General features: G+C 44.0%; 1 protein-coding gene across 2 annotated transcripts in view; it reads left to right on the top strand.

Moving 5' to 3' along the window:
* The window catches only part of CCDC6 (coiled-coil domain containing 6), a 113,771-nt gene that overhangs the window by 81,543 nt on the left and 14,003 nt on the right, over window positions 1-18,225 (top strand). For both annotated transcript variants that reach the window (XM_044942107.2, XM_006074799.4), the window contains exons 4-7: window positions 3,420-3,523; window positions 8,138-8,298; window positions 13,975-14,131; window positions 17,668-17,768. In XM_044942107.2, the coding sequence (XP_044798042.1) occupies window positions 3,420-3,523; window positions 8,138-8,298; window positions 13,975-14,131; window positions 17,668-17,768 (523 nt within the window). The remainder of the gene's footprint in view (window positions 1-3,419; window positions 3,524-8,137; window positions 8,299-13,974; window positions 14,132-17,667; window positions 17,769-18,225) is intronic.

The following is an 18,225-nucleotide window of genomic DNA, read 5'->3' as shown; positions in this document are numbered from 1 at the left end:
ACTGCCCACGTGAACCAAGGCCTCCAGAGGGTGAAACTTGGGTTTCTACGAACAGGCTTCCCAGGTGGCACTTGTGGTAAGGAACCTGCCTGCCAGTGCAGGAGATATGAGAGACATGGATTCAGTCTCTGGGTCGGGAAGGTCCCCTGGAGGAGGACACAGCAACCCGCTCCAGTATTCTTGCCTGGAGAATCCCATGGACAGAGGAGCCTGGCAGGCTACAGTCCATAGGTTTGCAAAGAGTGGGACACAACTGAAGTGACTTAACAGACACACACACTCTCTCTCACACATAGCTCTACTAACGGGTACCGAAAAGGAGCTGAGATTCATGTTCAACTTCTGTTTTTCCTGCTTTCTTATCTGCTCCTGCATACTCTTGGACTCACTAAGGTACCTCCTGCTCCACTACTTCCAAGAATTACTGGATAATTTACCCCAAATCCTATTTCCCCTCCAGATACTCTGAACTTGCTGGTTAGAGGGGACCCAGCTTCTTTGGTCACCATGGTGACTGATCCCCATTCCTTTCCCTGAATCAGTGGTTCCTCAGCTCTCAAATGAAAGACTGGATTTAGATGATTTCTTTTGCTGCTTTTGTTTCTAAAAATCTCAACGGAACTAGCGCAGACTGAGACAAGTGCCATCTTGAGATTGACAGAGAATGATAGAATGGGTGGCCCTGGAAGGGACCTCAGATGTCATTGAGGCCAGCCTTCTCATTTCATAGATGAGGGCAGGTTGCGTGCGTGCATCCTAAGTTGCTTCAGTCATGTCCAACTCTCTGATCTTATAGACCATAGCCTGCCAGGCTCCTCTGTCCACGGGATTCTCCAGGCAAGAATATGTGGAGTGGGTTGCCATGCTCTCCTCCAGGGGATCTTCCCCACCCAGGGATCAAACCTGCATCTCTTAACGTCTCCTGCATTGGCAAGTGGGTTCTTTACCACTAGCGCCACCTAGGAAGCCTGAGGGCAGGTTCAGTTCAGTTCAGTCCAGTCACTCAGTCGTGTCCGACTCTTTGCAACACCCTCAAAACCACATGCCAAGTCAGTCATATGTGGGTAAAGACAGCTTTGTCTTGATTTTGTTTTTTGGAGTTATAGATTTGCATGGTGCATAATTACTCTAAAAATAAGCCGTTGGGCATTAGTTTCTCTACTAGGCATCTATACTACAAAACAATGCCTTGCTTGAATTTTTTCTCACCTTACCAAGTACCCCTTGTCATGTTTTAGTTAAACATGGCAATAGGGTCCTTAAAGGGTAAATGACTTGGCATTTTGTTTCTTTAAATAAATGACTGTGAATTGTATCAGTACTTCAAACCTTGGCCCAAAATGTGGTCAGAGGGTCACAAAGATTCATAGGAGTTCTGTGAGGTGTTCCTGGGTTTTTCCTCCTTGTGGGGAAAAGGAGCTGTTTAATATCTTGAGGAGCTTTTGTGCATTAGCCAGCTCCCAGCTTCACTGCACAGGATGCTTCCAGCTTAGCCCGATTCCTCTCCCTTTGCCCATGCAAAGAAAATACAGTGAAGCTGTGTTTTCTGTTGACTGTGTGATCTTGGCTCATTGGTGGAGTAAGGTATGTCTGCTTTGGTTGCTGTAAAAGGCTGCATTTTGTCCATGGAATGGGTCTCACTTTATGTCTACATAGGTGAGGAGCTTGCCTGTCACCTGCTAAAGAAGTGTGAACTCTGCTATTAATACCTGGACAGCTGTGTAGCTGTGCATCAAAAATAATCGGTTAAGTCAGTAGTTGAAAAGATAAATTCCAGTTGGTTGAAGAGACAGCATGGGGGCGGTAATATAACATTGCCCCCTTTTTAAAAAATGATTTCTGTTAAAATTACTTAATATCCCAAGCAGATAGACAAGTATACAAAAAGTGATACCACACATTTCCTTCTTCTTGATGCTGTGAACTCTGTTGATCATGGCACTTTCTGTCCCCATCACCAGCCCTCTTTTCCTTCATATCTCTCTCACTCTCTACTAAAACATATAAATGGTTTCTTTTAATGTCTTCACCACTACTAAAATATATTGGGCTGGCCAATAAGTTCATTTTGGTTTCTCACAAGCTGTAATGGAAAAACCTGAATGAACTTTTTGGCCAACCAAAAAAGTCCCCAGAGAGCAGACCTTTCTGATTCCTCAGTTCAATTCAGTTCAGTCGCTCAGTCGTGTCCGACTCTTCTCGACCCCATGAATCACAGCACACCAGGCCTCCCTGTCCATCACCAACCAGTTCTCTGCTAAGTCGCTTAGTCGTGTCACTCTGTGCTACTCCATAGACGGAAGCCCACCAGATTTCCCCATCCCTGGGATTCTCCAGGCAAGAACACTGGAGCAGGTTGCCATTTCCTTCTCCAATGCATGAAAGTGAAAAGTGAAAGTGAGGTCGCTCAGTCGTGTCTGACTCTTGGCAACCCCATGGACTGCAGCCCACCAGGCTCCTCTGTCCATGGGATTTTCCAGGCAAGAGTACTGGAGTGGGGTGCCATTGCTTTCTCCGCTACATCCCTATTAACCTGTGTCTGATGTTGGTCTCAGTGTTTGCATGTTGCCCTGTGTTGGCTCAGACAGTAAAGAATCTGCCTGCCATGTGGGAGACCCGGGTTCGATCCCTGGGTTGGGAAGATCCCCTGGAGAAGGGAATGGCAACGCACTCCAATATTCTTGCTTGGAGAGTCCCATGGACAGAGGAGCCTGGAGGGCTACAGTCCATGGGGTCGCAAAGAGTCAGGACTGAGCGACTTAACACTTTCACTTTCTATGTTAGTAGATTAAATTAATTGCTTCCCCAAAGTGCTTCTTTTTATAAAGTAGAATGCAGTGTAGGGTTCCCTCTACAACCGTTTGCCTTCCCCTAAATCACATTTTCCTTCTTCCCCACCTCCCCAGAAGTAACCAGTATTGTGAATGTGGTGTTTATCCTTTCACACATGTTTTTATATCTTAGGACACATTTCTATGTACCCATTAACCACTTGGTAGAATTGTCTTCAGTGTTGGAGTTATTTCTGTAAATGGAAGTATAACCTTTCTGGTTTAATGTTGAAATGCGTGCAGGACTAGGGAGACAAATCCGCTTATGTCCTGAGACAACTGGCAACCAAAGCTCCTCAAACTCTCTTTAAGGAAGACTTTCCATGTCTCTTGAGTAACTGCTGAAGCAACCACTGTGATCGACCTACCAGAGAGCAATTAAGTGTTAACATCAAAGAATGAACGTATCTCAGTTTTCTCAATTAAAGTTTAAGAACTAAATGCACTTAATGTGTCTGTGCCAGAAAATTGACCGTTTCTTTGCAGTTTTCTCCATGGAAAGGGATCCTAGTGTTCCAATGAAAAAATCTAATTAACAAAGTTTAAGTGGCCTACAATTCTCAGTAAAACTTCTTTCTTTTTCTCCAGTTGAGACGGGAGAAGATTGACCTTGAAAATACTTTGGAACAAGAGCAAGAAGCGCTAGTGAACCGTCTCTGGAAGAGGATGGATAAACTCGAAGCTGAAAAGCGGTGTGTTGAGTCTTGCTGTTCTGTGTAGTGTCTGTAAATGTGTGTGTGTTGGAGGTGGGGTCGGGGGACTGTGCTGAATGTGACCAAGGAGTAACAACGGGACATTTTAGTGCCTTGGTGGACGCACGCTGTTTTAATTTGACAAATGGGGAAAATGTTGATAGCCTGTCCTCCTGAAAGTAGGGGAAACCACTAGACCATTCAGGTATGACCTAAATAAAATCCCTTACAGTTATACAGTTGCTGCTGCTAAGTTGCTTCAGTCATGTCTGACTCTGTGCAACCCCACAGACGGCAGCCCACCAGGCTCCGCCGTCTCCGGGATTCTCCAGGCAAGAACACTGGAGTGGATTGCCATTGTCTTCTCCACTGTGTGAAAGTTAAAAGTGAAAGTGAAGTCGCTCAGCCACGTCCAACTTGTAGCCACCCCATGGACTGCAGCCTACCAGGCTCGTCCGTCCATGGGATTCTCCAGGCAGGAGCACTGGAGTGGCTTGCCATTGCCTTCTCTGACAATTATACAGTAGAAGTGACAGATAGATTCAGGGGATTAGGTCTGACAGACAGAGTGCCTGAACTATAGACAGAGGTTTCTGACATTGTACAGGAGGCAGTGATCAAGACTGTCCCCAAGAAAAAGGAATGCAAAAGGGCAAAATGGTTGTCTGAGGAGGCCTTAAAAATAGCTGAGACAAGAAGAGAAGTGAAAGGCAAAGGAGAAAAGAAAAGATATACACATCTGAATGCAGATTTCCAAAAAATAGCAAGGAGAGATAAGAAAGCCTTCCTCAGTGATCAGTGCAAAGAATAGAGGAAAACAATAGAATGGGAAAGACTAGAGACCTCTTTAAGAAAATTAGAGATACCAAGGGAACATTTCATGCAAAGATGGGTCCAATAAAGAACCCAAATGGTATGGATCTAACAGAAGCAGAAGATATTAAGAAGAGGTGGCAAGAATGCACAGAAGAACTGTACAAAAAGATCTTCATGACCCAGATAACCATGATGGTGTGATCACTCATCTTGAGCCAGACATCCTGGAATGTGAAGTCAAGTAGGCCTTGGGAAGCATCACTATGAACAAAGCTAGTGGAGGTGATGGAATTCCAGCTGAGCTCTTTCAAATCCTAAAAGATGATACTGTTAAAGTGCTGTACTCAATACGCCAGCAAATTTGGGAAACTCAGCAGTGACCACAGGACTGGAAAAGGTCAGTTATCATTCCAATCCCAAAGAAAGGCAATGCCAAAGAATGCTCAAACTACCGCACGGTTGCATTCATCTCACACGCTAGCAAAGTAATGCTCAAAATTCTCCAAGTGAGGCTTCAACAGTACGTGAACCATGAATTTCCAGATGTTCAAGCTGGATTTGGAAAAGGCAGAGGAACCAGAGATCAAATTAGAAAGCAAGAGAGTTCCAGAAAAACATCTGCTTTATTGACTATGCCAAAGCCTTTGACTGTGTGGATCACAGCAAACTGTGGAAAATTCTTAAAGAGATGGGAATAGCAGACCACCTGACCTGCCTCCTGAGAAATCTGTGTGCAGGTCAAGAGGCAGCAGTTAGAACTGGACATGGGACAACAGACTGGTTCCAAATCGGGAAAGGAATATGTCAAGGCTGTATTTTGTCACCCTGCTTATTTAACTTCTGTGCAGAGTCCATCATGCGAAATGCCAGGCTGGAAGAAGCACAAGCTGGAATCAAGGTTGCTGGGAGAAATATCAATAACCTCAGATATGCAGATGACACTACACTTATGGCAGAAAGTGAAGAAGAACTAAAGAGCCTCTTGTTGAAACAGGACAGTGGAAAAGTTGGCTTAAAAGTCAAGATTCAAAAAACTAAGATCATGGCATCCAGTCCCATCACTTCATGGCAAATAGATGGGAAAACAATGGAAACGGTGAGAGGCTTTATTTTTGGGGGCTCCAAAATCACTGCAGATGGTGACTGCAGCCATGAAATTAAAAGACGCTTACTCCTTGGAATTGGAAGAAAAGCTATGACCAACCTAGACAGCATATTAAAAAGCAGAGACATTACTTTGCCAACAAAGGTCCTTCTAGTCAAAGCTATGGTTTTTCCAGTAGTCATGTATGGATGTGAGAGTTGGCCTATAAAGAAAGCTGAGCACCAAAGAATTGATGCTTTTGAACTGTGGTGTTGGAGAAGATCCTTAAGAGTCTCTTGGACTGCAAGGACATCAAACCAGTCAATCATAAAGGAAGTCAGTCCTGAATATTCATTGAAAGGACTGATGCTGAAGCTGGAAACTCCAGTACTTTGGCCACCTGATGGGAAGAACTGACTGATTGGAAAAGACCCTGATGCTGGGAAAGATTGAAGGTCGGAGGAGAAGGGGATGACAGGGGATGAGATGGTTGGATGGCATCACTGACTCGATGGACATGAGTTTGAGCAAGCTCTGGGAGTGGTGATGGACAGGGAAGCCTGGCATGCGGCAGTCCATGGGGTTGCAAAGAGTCCGAGCAGCTAAACTGAACTATCCTTCTGTTGGTCCATCTTTATACTCCCCTCTTACTGTCCTGGTAGAATTTCTTATTGAACTTGCTTCCCCCATTATTTTCTGAAGTGCTTAGGATGTATGCTGTGTACCATGACTGATCACATATCTCTAGAGCGTACTTCATTAGGAAGGCTGAGATTTTAATAGCAAAATGATCATCTTTGTGTTTTAAGACTTACTAAAGTCTATAAAACTTTGTTTTTTATAGACTTGTACATATTTAAGGTTAGTATTTTTACTGTTAAATATATGTACATGGATATGAAAAACTCAGCAACACATGTAATCTTGAATCCCTTTGTGCAAGAACTGGGGTGGGAGTGCTTCCCTGGTGGTCCCGTGGTTAAGACTGAGCTCTCAATGCAAGGGGCATGGGTTCAATCCCTGTTTGGGGAACCAAGATCCTACATGTTGTGCCACACAGTCCCCCACCAAAAAAAGATCTGGTGGGGCCCTTAGATTTAAGCACTGTGTGCTTTGGGGTGGGTGGAACAGGGCTAATGGCAGGGAAGTTCTGTAGATGGGATGTGTGTTTGGGTGTAGAAAGGAAACTTCTTGAAAATATTCATTCACCTACTTCACCAGGAACTTTAGTTTACTGACCAGAAATATTTGCCATAAATATTTGGTTTGGATGAATAACCATAGATTGAGTTCATCTCAAGCTCTGCAAAACAGATTCATGTGTGGGTTGTGCGTTCATCGCTCAGTTGTGTCTGACTCTTTGCGGCCCGTGGACTGTAGCCCGTCAGGCTCCTTTGTTCATCCAGTTCTCTAGCCAAGAATACTGCAGTGAGTTGCCATGCCCTTCTCCAGGGAATCTTCCACAGGCTTTAAAAAAAGTGAAGATCCAAGGTGTACGTATATGGAATTATTTAAGCAGTAGTTGAATCAGTTTTGTTTTGCCTTATTACAGTAGTACTAATTGAATCATGGAAAGTTATTTCATCTAATAAATGGAGAGACCATTACAATATTTAACCACCTAGTTTTCTCAGCAAGGGATAAACTCAAAGGTAAAAACCAAACTAAACCAAAAACTTCCCAGCAGTTTGTAAAAAGGAGGCACAGAGGTCTGCTGCCAGTCAATCTTTCTTTGAAGAAAGCAGTAGAAGGTTTTATATATATATATAAATACCAGATTATTGCATGGAACTTTATGAAATTGTCATTTTGTCAAATATTAGAGCTTTACGTACTTCAGACTAAAAGTAGTTGGTAGAGAAGGTGGCACCACCCACTTATTAACCCAGTACATTTTTGGTTTTGTTTTGTCTTTAACTGTTTTTCCTTTTGCTGTGGCCAGAAGCAAAGGGCCTTCCATCCAGTTGGCCTTGCCCTTGTTTTTTCCTTTTGAAAATATTTATTTTTTAATCTATTTGACTGTGCCAAGTCTTAGTTGCAGCAAGCAGGGTCTTTAGTTGCGTGTGGGATCTACTTCCCTGACCAGGGATCGAACCTGGGCCCCCTGCATTGAGAGTACAGAGTGTTAGCCACTGGACCAGGGAAATCTTAGGATTGGTTTTTCAGGAGGGAAGTTGAGAAGTGTATCTGTCTATTTGATACAACCCTCCAAAAAGATTCATGATCTATAGTTCTTAAGTTTCAACTAAAAGCACTGAGAGGAAATTCCTCCAGGGTCTCCATTCCCTCAAGCCCAACATGTGGACCATTTAGTCAGCAAATCATCCTGACTGCCCAGGGTATGCCCGGCATGATAATCAGAAGCCAGTGTTAGAGATTTTTTATGTAAGGATTAATTACCAGCGGCCATTTAAGAGGAAGAAAGGGAAGGTGGATTCTTCAGCTCTGTCCTTTGACTTGACTGTTAAGTAAGGGTGATTAAAAATACTGGAAGATGGGCAGAGGAGTTAATTTAGTGAATTTTGGTGATTAATATGAGCATGCTATTAAAACAAACCTCCCAGCTAGAATGTGTTGTTGTGTCTTTATTTATTTTTCAATTACTAAGAATTTATTTATGCATTTTTAAAATAGATGATGGTGAGCATCAGATCAGTGTTTTATGTTTTAAAGACAAACTGTTTTTCATTGTTGGATTTTTCTTTTCAATGAAGAATCCTGCAGGAGAAATTAGACCAGCCGGTGTCTGCTCCCCCATCGCCTAGAGACATCTCCATGGAGATCGACTCTCCAGAAAACATGATGCGACACATCAGGTTTTTAAAGAATGAAGTGGAGAGGCTGAAGAAGCAACTGAGAGCTGCCCAGTTACAGCGTACGTAGGCTTGCTGTCACTGGTCACCTGTCCACAGGAGTAATCCACTCACCAAGGAGAGAGTTTTATAAAATACGTGTATTTCCCATTGAATTTGTATAAATTAAATTCATATTGTGTTTCATTGCCAGTACATAATTATATGTCTGTCATCCTGGAATAGTTTATTTTTAAAAAAATTATAATGGGGCAGGGCAAATAGTGAAGAATACTAGAAAATCACATAATTTCAGGAGGGTCCAGGATCAGAGGCACTATTTCTTTTCTTTTAATTAATTTTAATTGGAATATAGTTGATTAACAGTGTGTGTTAGTTTCTGTTACACAGCAAGCAGCGTGAGTCAGTTGTCCATTTACATACATCCACTCTTTTTGGGGATTCTTTTCCCATATTGGTCATTACAGAATATTGAATAGAGAGTGTCCTGTGCTATACAGTAGGTCCCCATTAGTTATCTTTTTATATCAGAGGTAGTACTCCTCCCCAGCTCCCTGGTGTTCATCCCTTAGATGGTGCTAACACAAGCGATGCTGGAGGCTTCAGTGTACTTTGGGAGCATTAATGCAGAGACGGGTATTTATCTTCTTTACTACCAAAATTGGGCCTCAGCTAACAGTTGTTCATGGTACTTGACGAATCAGTGCTTTTGAAGTGTATTCTTTTTATTTTTGGAAAGCAAAGGAACTAATTTCTGGATACATGATCGGTCACTGGGTATTTGCTTGCATTTCTCCTATTTCAGCTTTTAGACTGTTCAAATTTATTTGAATAGATAATATAGTACAAAGTATGCAGGGAAAAAATAAGTCTCTTTCACCCCTGACCCCCAGCTCCCCAATTTTCACAATTAACACATTTTTAATATAGTCCTCAGATGTGTGTGTGTGTGTGTGTGTAGACTTCTTTTATATAAATAGTAGCACAATGAGCATACTTTTTTTTTTTTTAAGTTTTCTCTTTTCACTTACTATCTCTTTCAATTTTTCCCCTACTGATACATACAGAACTGCCTTACTCCCCCTTTTAAAGGCTGTGCAGTATTTGATTGTATGGATATGCTGTAGTTTATTTAACTCATCCCTTATCAACAGACCCCTTTGAGCTGCCATGCGCAACCACAGAGAACATCTCTGTACACATATTTTGATACCTGTGTAAGAATACCTTCAGGGTAAACTCCAGGGCATGGATTTGCTGAGTCAGATGAAATGCACATTTAAAATTTCAGTGATTCTTATCTTTATGTTTTCTTCTCTGAAGTGTATTGCAAGCTCTAGTCCAGTGCTGTGTCTGGGAGGGGACATCAAGGTCATCTTGGGAACCTTTAAGAAATAGTGTGTTACGTGTCCTGTTGTTAACAAATGAGCACAAACTTAGTCATTTATTTTATTTCCAACAGAAGATCTCACATATGTATTAGTAAGATAGAGTACTAGCTGAGAAACACAACAGGAGAACCAGCCATTCCATCCCTTCTATAGAACACATGCGGGCTGTTGAGACAGCAGTTGTGTGGTTAAGATGCAAGTGATATGGTAGGATGGAAGTGACCTTGACACAGCATAAATGTGTGCCGTTCGTGTGTGAGGCTCCTTAGACCCAGCTTGGTTCTTCTCCCATGTCTTCTCTTGGAATTGTACCTGATTTTATTACCACTTTTCATTCAAATCCTTTGGGGAGTGGGACAATTCTGTTTTTGTTTCTTGGCCAGGAATCGCTTGACCCCAAAAGTCTCGTAAGAAGAAAGACACAGCGAGGAACAAATTCAACCACACTTAGGGTGGTGAAGAAGAAAAAAGAGACAGACTCACTGATTTAAAACAACACCAATTTATTATGTTTTAGTTTTTGGATGTCTGGGTTCAAAACAGGTCCACTGGGCTAAAATCAAGGTGTCAGCAGGGCTCGTTTCCTTGTAAGAGGCTCGAAAGGAGAAACTGCTTGCTTTCTTCAGCTTCTGAAGGCGTCTGCATTCTTTGGCTCATGACTCCTCCTTTGCATGGGTACCACTCCCACCTCTGCCACCCTTGTCACATCTTGTCACTCTGACCCTCCTGCCTTCCCCTTAAAGACCCTGGGGCTGCATCGGACCCACCCAGATAATCCAGGATGAGTTCCCATTTCAGGGTCCTTAACCTCACCATGTCGACAGGTCTCTTTTTCCACGTCAGGCAGCATGGCCACAGGCTTCAGAGAGTAGGATGTGGACATCTGTAGGAGGCCACCATCCTGTCTAACCCTATACAGGCTTCTGGGGTTACTCTAGGGGTGGAGCCTTGTCATCTGTATTTTTTTTAAATAAAGGCAATTCTGGTCATGTACCCCAGTTTGAGAATCACCATGGATGTGTGTTCCGTGAAAACAAGTCAGAGGGTTCTCAAGTATTGGTTGTTTTAGGTTTGGGTGTTTTTTGAGTTTTTGCTGTGTTGGACAGGCAAAGGTCTTTTAGCCCCTTTCTGAAATCTTTCGAGTGCTATTTTTCTTTCCTGTGTATACTTGCCTTGTTGTTCCCCAGACAGCATTTTTGGAAGAAATCTGGGAAGGGTATCTTATTTCCTCTACTTCCTTCCTACTGCAATGTTTGGTCCCCGGAGAGACTGTGGATATCAGCAGAGACATCTGTAAATGCTGTTTGGATTTAGTGAGGACAGGGAAAGCTGACCTGAAGCAGCTGCGTGTGGCTCCTAAGTGCTCACAGTTGATTTAGGTTGGGTTTAGAGGATGAATTCATGAGACTTACCTCATACCTGCATCTGCCTCCTTGGGTCGTATAATCTAGACCCCTTTGAAAGCTCCTAGGGCACCTGGGCCTTTTCCCGTAAGTCAAGCTGAGTCTGAGCTTGAACCTTTCGCCAGATGGCTCTCAACTCTGGATGAACGTTAGAAGCCTCAGGGGAGTTTTTGTAGACCAGTGGAGAGGCTTCATCCTTGTGGATTTTAATTTCATTGGTTTGGATGGGATCTGGGCAGGAGTATTTTCTTACCATAAACTTGAAAGAGAATGCAGAAGGTACAGGCTTTGGCACTTCCCTGGTGGTCCAGTGTTTAGGATGCTGCCAGTGCTGAGGACATGGGCTCAATCCCTTGTCCAGGAATTAAGATCCCACATACCAGCCAAAAAAAAAAGCCAGGTACAGGCCACCTTAGGATCATATAGGAACCATCTTTTGGGAGACTAGAAATCACCTTCAGTTAACACTGTTTTTGACTGAATTTGTGAGGTGGCTGAAGATGGTGGAAGTATAAGCTGTGACTTCAAAGCTTTAGGGAGCTCAGTGTGGGAGAAAGAGGATGACTCCTGAGAGTAACTGAAGTGTTGCTCAGTCATGTCCGACTCTTTGCAACCCCATGGACTGTAGTCTGCAAGGCTCCTCTGTCCATGGGATTTCCCAGGCAAGAATGCTGGAATGGGTTGCCATTTCCTTCTCCAAGGGATCTTCCTGACCCAGGGACTGAACCCAGGTCTCCTACATTGCAGGTAGATTCTTTACCATCTGAGCCACCAGGGAAGCCCCGAGAGTAAATCCAGCCCCGTGAAATCAGGTGTGGCGACCTGCCGGTAGAGGGCAGCCAAGGAATGCCCCAGTCTCAGCCATCTGTGCCTGGGTCTCTCACACCCAGAGGCTGTGGCCCTGGTGCTGTCTCTGTGCCCCTGGCTTCTGGGTTAATTGCCAAACTGCCAGGCAGTCTTTTCAGCCATCACTCCTGGTGACTGATGTTCTTGTCTATAGCTTATTGTTTAAGGATCCCCCCTGCTGGTTTCCCCGATGCTAAAGGATTGCCATTTTTCTTTGAAAGACAGGGTTTCCTCTTAAATAATTATTCTCAAAGCCTCACAAATCCTCAGTTCTCTCCTATTTATAGAAAAGAAAGGCAACTTTCTCTGACAGCTGCCCCTCTCGTTCTAAAAACAATAAATATTCCAAGAGGCTGATAGAGCACTTCCTGTAGAGCAAGTGAAAAATTCTGCCCCCAAACATATTTGGGATGAAATACCTTTAATCATTTATATTAAAAGTGTACTTTGTAAATATTTTCCCAGCATGCCTTCAATTAAGGAGATTTTTGCATCTGGATTAGACAGCAGGGTTTCTGGTTAGATTGAAAACAGCTGAGAGATTTAGTGTTTCGTGCACATAATAGTGTTTGATAATTTGGGTGTTTTCATTTGAATTTCTAAAATAAGGATTTTCAAAAACTTGGATGCATTCTGTCAACGATGGTCTTTTGAAAATCATTGAGTACTTATCAAAAGTCATTATTTGCTAAAAATGCCAGACCTCCATTGAGTTATGTAAAACTGGAACTAATTTGGTAGACTTGGGAGTCAAATAGGTTCAGTTTATGGGAGAGAAATTGTCAGTAGCACCACCTTGCTTCCTTCTTAAATTTGAACCAGACTGATAATATGGGGTAGTATCCTGTAGGACTATCTGTTAGGCGTGGTCACGGCCACTCTAAACTTGTAAGTACTTTTCAGAAAAGAGAAGTAGATGGAGATTGTACTTTTCCCAAGTTCCTTGGCTGAGACAGGGGAAAATGAAGGAGCCTAGAAGATGGGTAGACACTGAGTTTTGTATGAAGGTTATTTTCGTTACTTAGTAGCAACACATTCTGTCTGGGGTAAACCAGGAAAGGGGGGAGGTCTGCCTAGGGTAAACTGGGAAAGGGCTAGAGGGTCATGTTTTACCTTTGGTGGCAAGGATGCCACAGAATCCTGCAGAGTCACTCCGGAGGGCAGACAGCTCAGCAGAAGGGGATTCCAAAGCCCCAGGAAGATGTTGGTTGCACATTTTAGATTCCTCCAAGAGATAATCTGGTTGGTTCAGCCTGAGTCTATAGCGTCTAGCCCTGGGGCCGATTAGTTCTGACTGCACCACATATGGAGCAGCTCCTGCGGAAGGGGTACTTGTCATAAGCAAGAGCCATCCCCAGAACCTGGCTGCACGTAGGTCTTGATTTGCTGTCTGCCTCCGAAACACTGTGCATCAGTGAGGAGACAGTAACACATACACCAAAAATTAGACTGATCGGAAATGTTGATCTAATGTTGGAAATGTTGATCACATAGTGCTTACTACGTCAGTTTCTGGTTTTATAAAAAGATTTATTAACTGTTACCTAGCTCATTGAGTACACAGGTTTTCCATGTGCAACCCCTTCCCCGCCACCCCCGCCCCCACCACTTGCACTGGGGGTGTGCTAACAAGTGTGATCTCTGGGTGTGCTCCCATAGATGACCTGCCCCACCGTGTCTGGTGTTGACAGGCAGCAGAATTGGTGCCCTGAGGGGAGCCCATGGGCTGAATTTATTTCCCTATCTAAACCCCTTCCCCTCTCCACTCGAGCCAAGTAGTGAGAGCTCCGGTAACCACTCAGGCCAGACATAGCTCCAGCATGTCTTTCTCGACACAGAGCACTTTAGAAGGCGAGGAAGTGGGATTGATGCTGCCTAACCCTTTAGCGCTGCTTTTCACATTTTTTTTTCCAAAGTGCAGATCATTGGTCAACCTTGGTACTTGGGATAAACTTGAAATCCAGGTGTCTGTGTGTGGGGACTGAGAACGGCTGTCTTGTTCTTGGTCTGTGGCACAGAGGCTGGACCAGCCCTGTCTTTTTAAGAGCGAACTATGACTGCACGGACCTTGGTTTAATCGAGAGCTCTGGCTTTTCAGATTCCGAGAAAATGGCGCAGTATTTGGAGGAGGAACGTCACATGAGAGAGGAGAACCTGAGGCTGCAGAGGAAGCTGCAGAGGGAGATGGAGAGAAGAGAGGCCCTCTGTCGACAGCTCTCTGAGAGCGAGTCCAGCTTAGAGATGGATGACGAAAGGTGCGTGTGTGTCCCGCAAACCTCGTGAGAATGACAGCAGCAAAAACCAGCCTCCAGCCCCGCTTCACCTCCTGTGAGATGTGGTAGGAGATGGCTGGAATGTTATTTATTGTCATGATGAATACTGTCACCTCAAAGTGATTGCCGAGAATGGGATAAATGAAGACAATTGACCATCCTCCTTAAACACAGAAAGATGAAGAAAATGGCCTTTCCCAAATTACTGATAGGAGAGACATGGGGCAGGTCATGTGTAGAGAGGCAGCATCGACGTGTTGTTGAATTCATCTGATCCTATGTCATGTCTCTTTAGAGCATGGGTGATTGTTATTTAGTTGCTAAGTCACGTCCGACTCTTTAGCGACCCCATGGACTGTAGCCTGCCAGGATTCTCTGTTCTTGGGATTTCCCAGGCAAGGATACTGGAGTGGGTTGCCATTTCCTTCTCCAGGGAACCTTCCTGACCCAGGAATTGAACCCACGTCTCCTTCTTTTGCTACACTGAGCCACTGGGGAAGCCCTTAGAATATGGGTGGGAGCATCTTAGTTCACAGAAAAAATGAGCAGGCCGTGCATGGTACAGCCTGAGAAAGCAGACGTGTCCAGGGGGTGAAAGAATCTGCCAGAGATGGGCAAAAGTTGTTGAAAGCCAGAGGTTTTGCTTTTACACACTTGGTGACTTTTCAGCCTTTTTGCAGCTACTTTTCAAAAACGAAACAAATACATTTATCTGACCAGGCCTCAATATCAAGACCCCTCGTTGTCCCACTGAGAAATGGGTTGGAATAAGAGAGTCATCCTTTGGTCAGCTAGACAGATTTTCCTTTCCTTCCCTACCCGCCCTCCTGCTCTGTACTTTGAAGAGAGGTGATCGTGAAGACAACCACCATCCGACAGGATGGGGCAGCCAGTCTGACCAGGGTCTGCCAATGGCTGTGATGACTCATACTTGCTGTTGACACCAGAGCGCGTTGTTTGAACACATGTGGGCAGTTCTAGCAGATCAGCACTCCATTTCTCGGATTGAACAGATCCAGGGGGCTAACAGGCGTTCTGATTAAGTCACTGTGGGCAGTGATAGTATTATCATTTCACGAAAAATGTATGATTTTTTTATAATGAAGATCTACTTTTATCATCTAAAATATTTTAATAAAAACAGACTTAAATCGGTTTTTAAAACTATCTTCCTTGTTTGAAAAGAATAAAAGTGAGTCTTTGTTTCCTCAGAAGTTTATATTCTAAAACTCTCCTCCTTAACTCTGAATGTCACTGATCTGTTTCTGACAGTGTCTCATTCTTCCTGGAATTCTTATCCTCTGAAAACCGTTTTGACTAAAGACATCAGCTAGAATATTAGTTAACTTACTACTTTAGCAACTACCTGAAGACATGGAGCAGAGGGTGTGTTAATATACACAGCACCCTGTGCTTGATTTTTTTGGGGGGGGGGGGGATATAGTTGCTTTATACTGCTGTTAGTTTCTACTGTACAGCTAAGTGAACCAGCTGTTTGTATACACATCTCCCCTCTTTTTGCATTTGAATATGACGCACTCTGAGGGACAAGTTCTCTGACTATAGTGAAAACACTAAGGCTACTTCAGGCTTCTGGACAAAAAAATCGATTTTTCCCCAGAGTTGGTATTTACTGCAGAAGCTTTGCCTTGCTTGCTTGCTTTCTTTTTTTTTTTTTTTGACTTGTCCAGTGTGCATGGTAGCATCAGAAGCAAGGTTTGACTCCCAGCCCTGCTCTCCCACTCTTTTTTAATGTTGGAGTATGGTTGATTTACAATGTTGCGTTTGTTTCGGGTATACAGCAAGGTGATTTAGTTATACAAGTCCAGATATCTGGGCTTCCCTGGTGACTCAGATGGTAAAGAATCTGCCTGCAATGCAGGAGATCTGGGTTCAGTCCCTGGATTAGGAAGATTTCCCTGGAGAAGGGAATGGCTACTCACTGCAGTATTCTTGCCTGGAGAATTTCATGGACAGCAGAGCCTGGGGCTACAGTCCATGGGATTGCAGAGAGTCAGACATGACTGAGCAGCTAACACCTATTCATCTGTCTATTCTTTTCCATATAGGTTAATATAGAATATTGAATGTAGTTCCCTGTGCTATGCCGTAGGTCCTTGTTAGCTTTTTTAGGTTGGATTATCAGGAGTCAAGTGCAGCTGCCCAATAAAGACGCCTGCTGTCCCTACTGGGGATAATATCACATTTGGGAGAAAGAAAATAGGCACTTGAGACTTGTATATCTTTAAGTCCTTAAAGACCAAGAAGTGGTCTTAGTAGCCTTGCTGGCTGCAGAATTACAAGGCGTCTGGTCTAGCAGCACCATGGTGGGCTACACTAAAGAGAGCAGGGAGAACTGGTGGTGAGCAGCTCACTAACAAGTGTGTGCCAGACTTGGGAGCCTTGTTTTCTTCGAGTTGACTAAACCGGCATAGAAATAACTGTGTTCAAGTTCCTCATGTGAGCTGATTAAACATCAGGGCTGAGATTGCCTCTAGGGTAGACATGTCTGCACGTGTTCCTTCCTTTAGCTGGAAAGCCTGGGAAGGATCGCTTCTTAGAGAGTCTCTCAAGCAGAAATTCGCCCTCGTCAGCTCTCTCTGCTTGTTCACCAAGTGAGGTCTAATATGATTTCTGAATCCAGGAAGAAGTCTGACGCGCACGGTGTGACCTGCTGAGATACTCACCCGAGTGTCTTTTATTACATCCTCCATTCAAACATGTGACTGTTAAGCAAGGTCTGCCTTGTAAACAATTGACATCCACTTCAGGGAACCACATACCTTTAATTTGATGACATACATTTCAGAGGGCTTGTTTGGGTTGGCCTTTCAAGGAACAATTTACATGTATCCATTATAGCATTTACATGTAGCCACTGAGCCCCATTGGTAGCTCAGACCATAAGGAATCTGCCTACAATGTGGGAGACCTGGATTTGATCCCTGGGTTGGGAAGGTCCCCCTGGAGAAGGAAATGGCAACTCACTCTAGTGTTCTTGCCTGGAGAATCCCATGGACAGAGGAGCCTGGCAGAAGTCAGAAAGAGTCCAACACGACTGAGCAGCTAACGTACACACACACAACACACACAACATGGAGTGTTGTAAGTCCATGGAGTCGCAAAGAATCCGACACAACTGAGCAACATACACACACAACACACACACTTACAACATGGTTGTGTCTCATTCTTGGGACAGGGGCAGTGAATTCCTACGTAACTGTTCCGTGATGGAGAAAAGCCTGGTCCTGTCTGTGACCCTGTCACCAGGCCTCCATCCTGAGTAAAGGCAGCCTGGATTCCCTCGCCCGCACCCCTGCAGAGAGCTCTGTGCCAGGCAGGGCAGCAGCGTAGCTCTGGCGCCTGCATTATACACGTGTCCTTGCTACAGTGGCACTTTCTGAACATTCAGGAATTCTACCTCATGATGCGAACGTCTGACATTTTCTCAGGGGGAGCGTTCTGAGGAACTGCTGGGATGCAGGCGGCGCTAACCATGTCATCCTGCCTCTTAGGTATTTTAACGAGATGTCTGCACAAGGATTAAGACCTCGCACTGTGTCCAGCCCGATCCCTTACACACCTTCTCCCAGTTCAAGCCGGCCAATATCACCTGGTGAGTATGTGTTCTCGGCTGCCTCTGCGACTCATTTCTACTGTATTTATTAGCTACCCCTGAATACGTTCCCTCCCAGCATATAAAAGTCTTGTAAACAGAGAGGGGTCATGTGTTGTCCAGAAACATCCAAAAAAAATGATCAGTACCATCACAACAGAGTCTTTGCTTCAAATTTTTAAGCACAAATATTGTAATGCCAGCTGGTGGTTTTCTTCAGTTTTTCTGGAACCAAAAAATGTAATTTAAGTCTACAAAACCTTTGTGAAAAGACTATCTTTGACTATGATTTTAGGTGCCAATGAATTGACAAGAACCTTGGGTAGATTTTTCTGAGATGCATCAAAGCTTATTATAGGTTCTCTCTTCTTATTATGGGTTCACCATCTCCGTTTTAGCCTCAGAGTAATTAATGCAGGTGTTGTATTAAAATTGAGGGAGCAGCGATGCGGAGGTT

Source organism: Bubalus bubalis, chromosome 4, assembly GCF_019923935.1.
Source record: "Bubalus bubalis isolate 160015118507 breed Murrah chromosome 4, NDDB_SH_1, whole genome shotgun sequence".
Taxonomy (NCBI): Eukaryota; Metazoa; Chordata; class Mammalia; order Artiodactyla; family Bovidae; genus Bubalus; species Bubalus bubalis.
The sequence above is the reverse complement of the archived record's forward strand: the minus strand, read 5'-3'. Positions and strand labels throughout refer to the sequence as shown.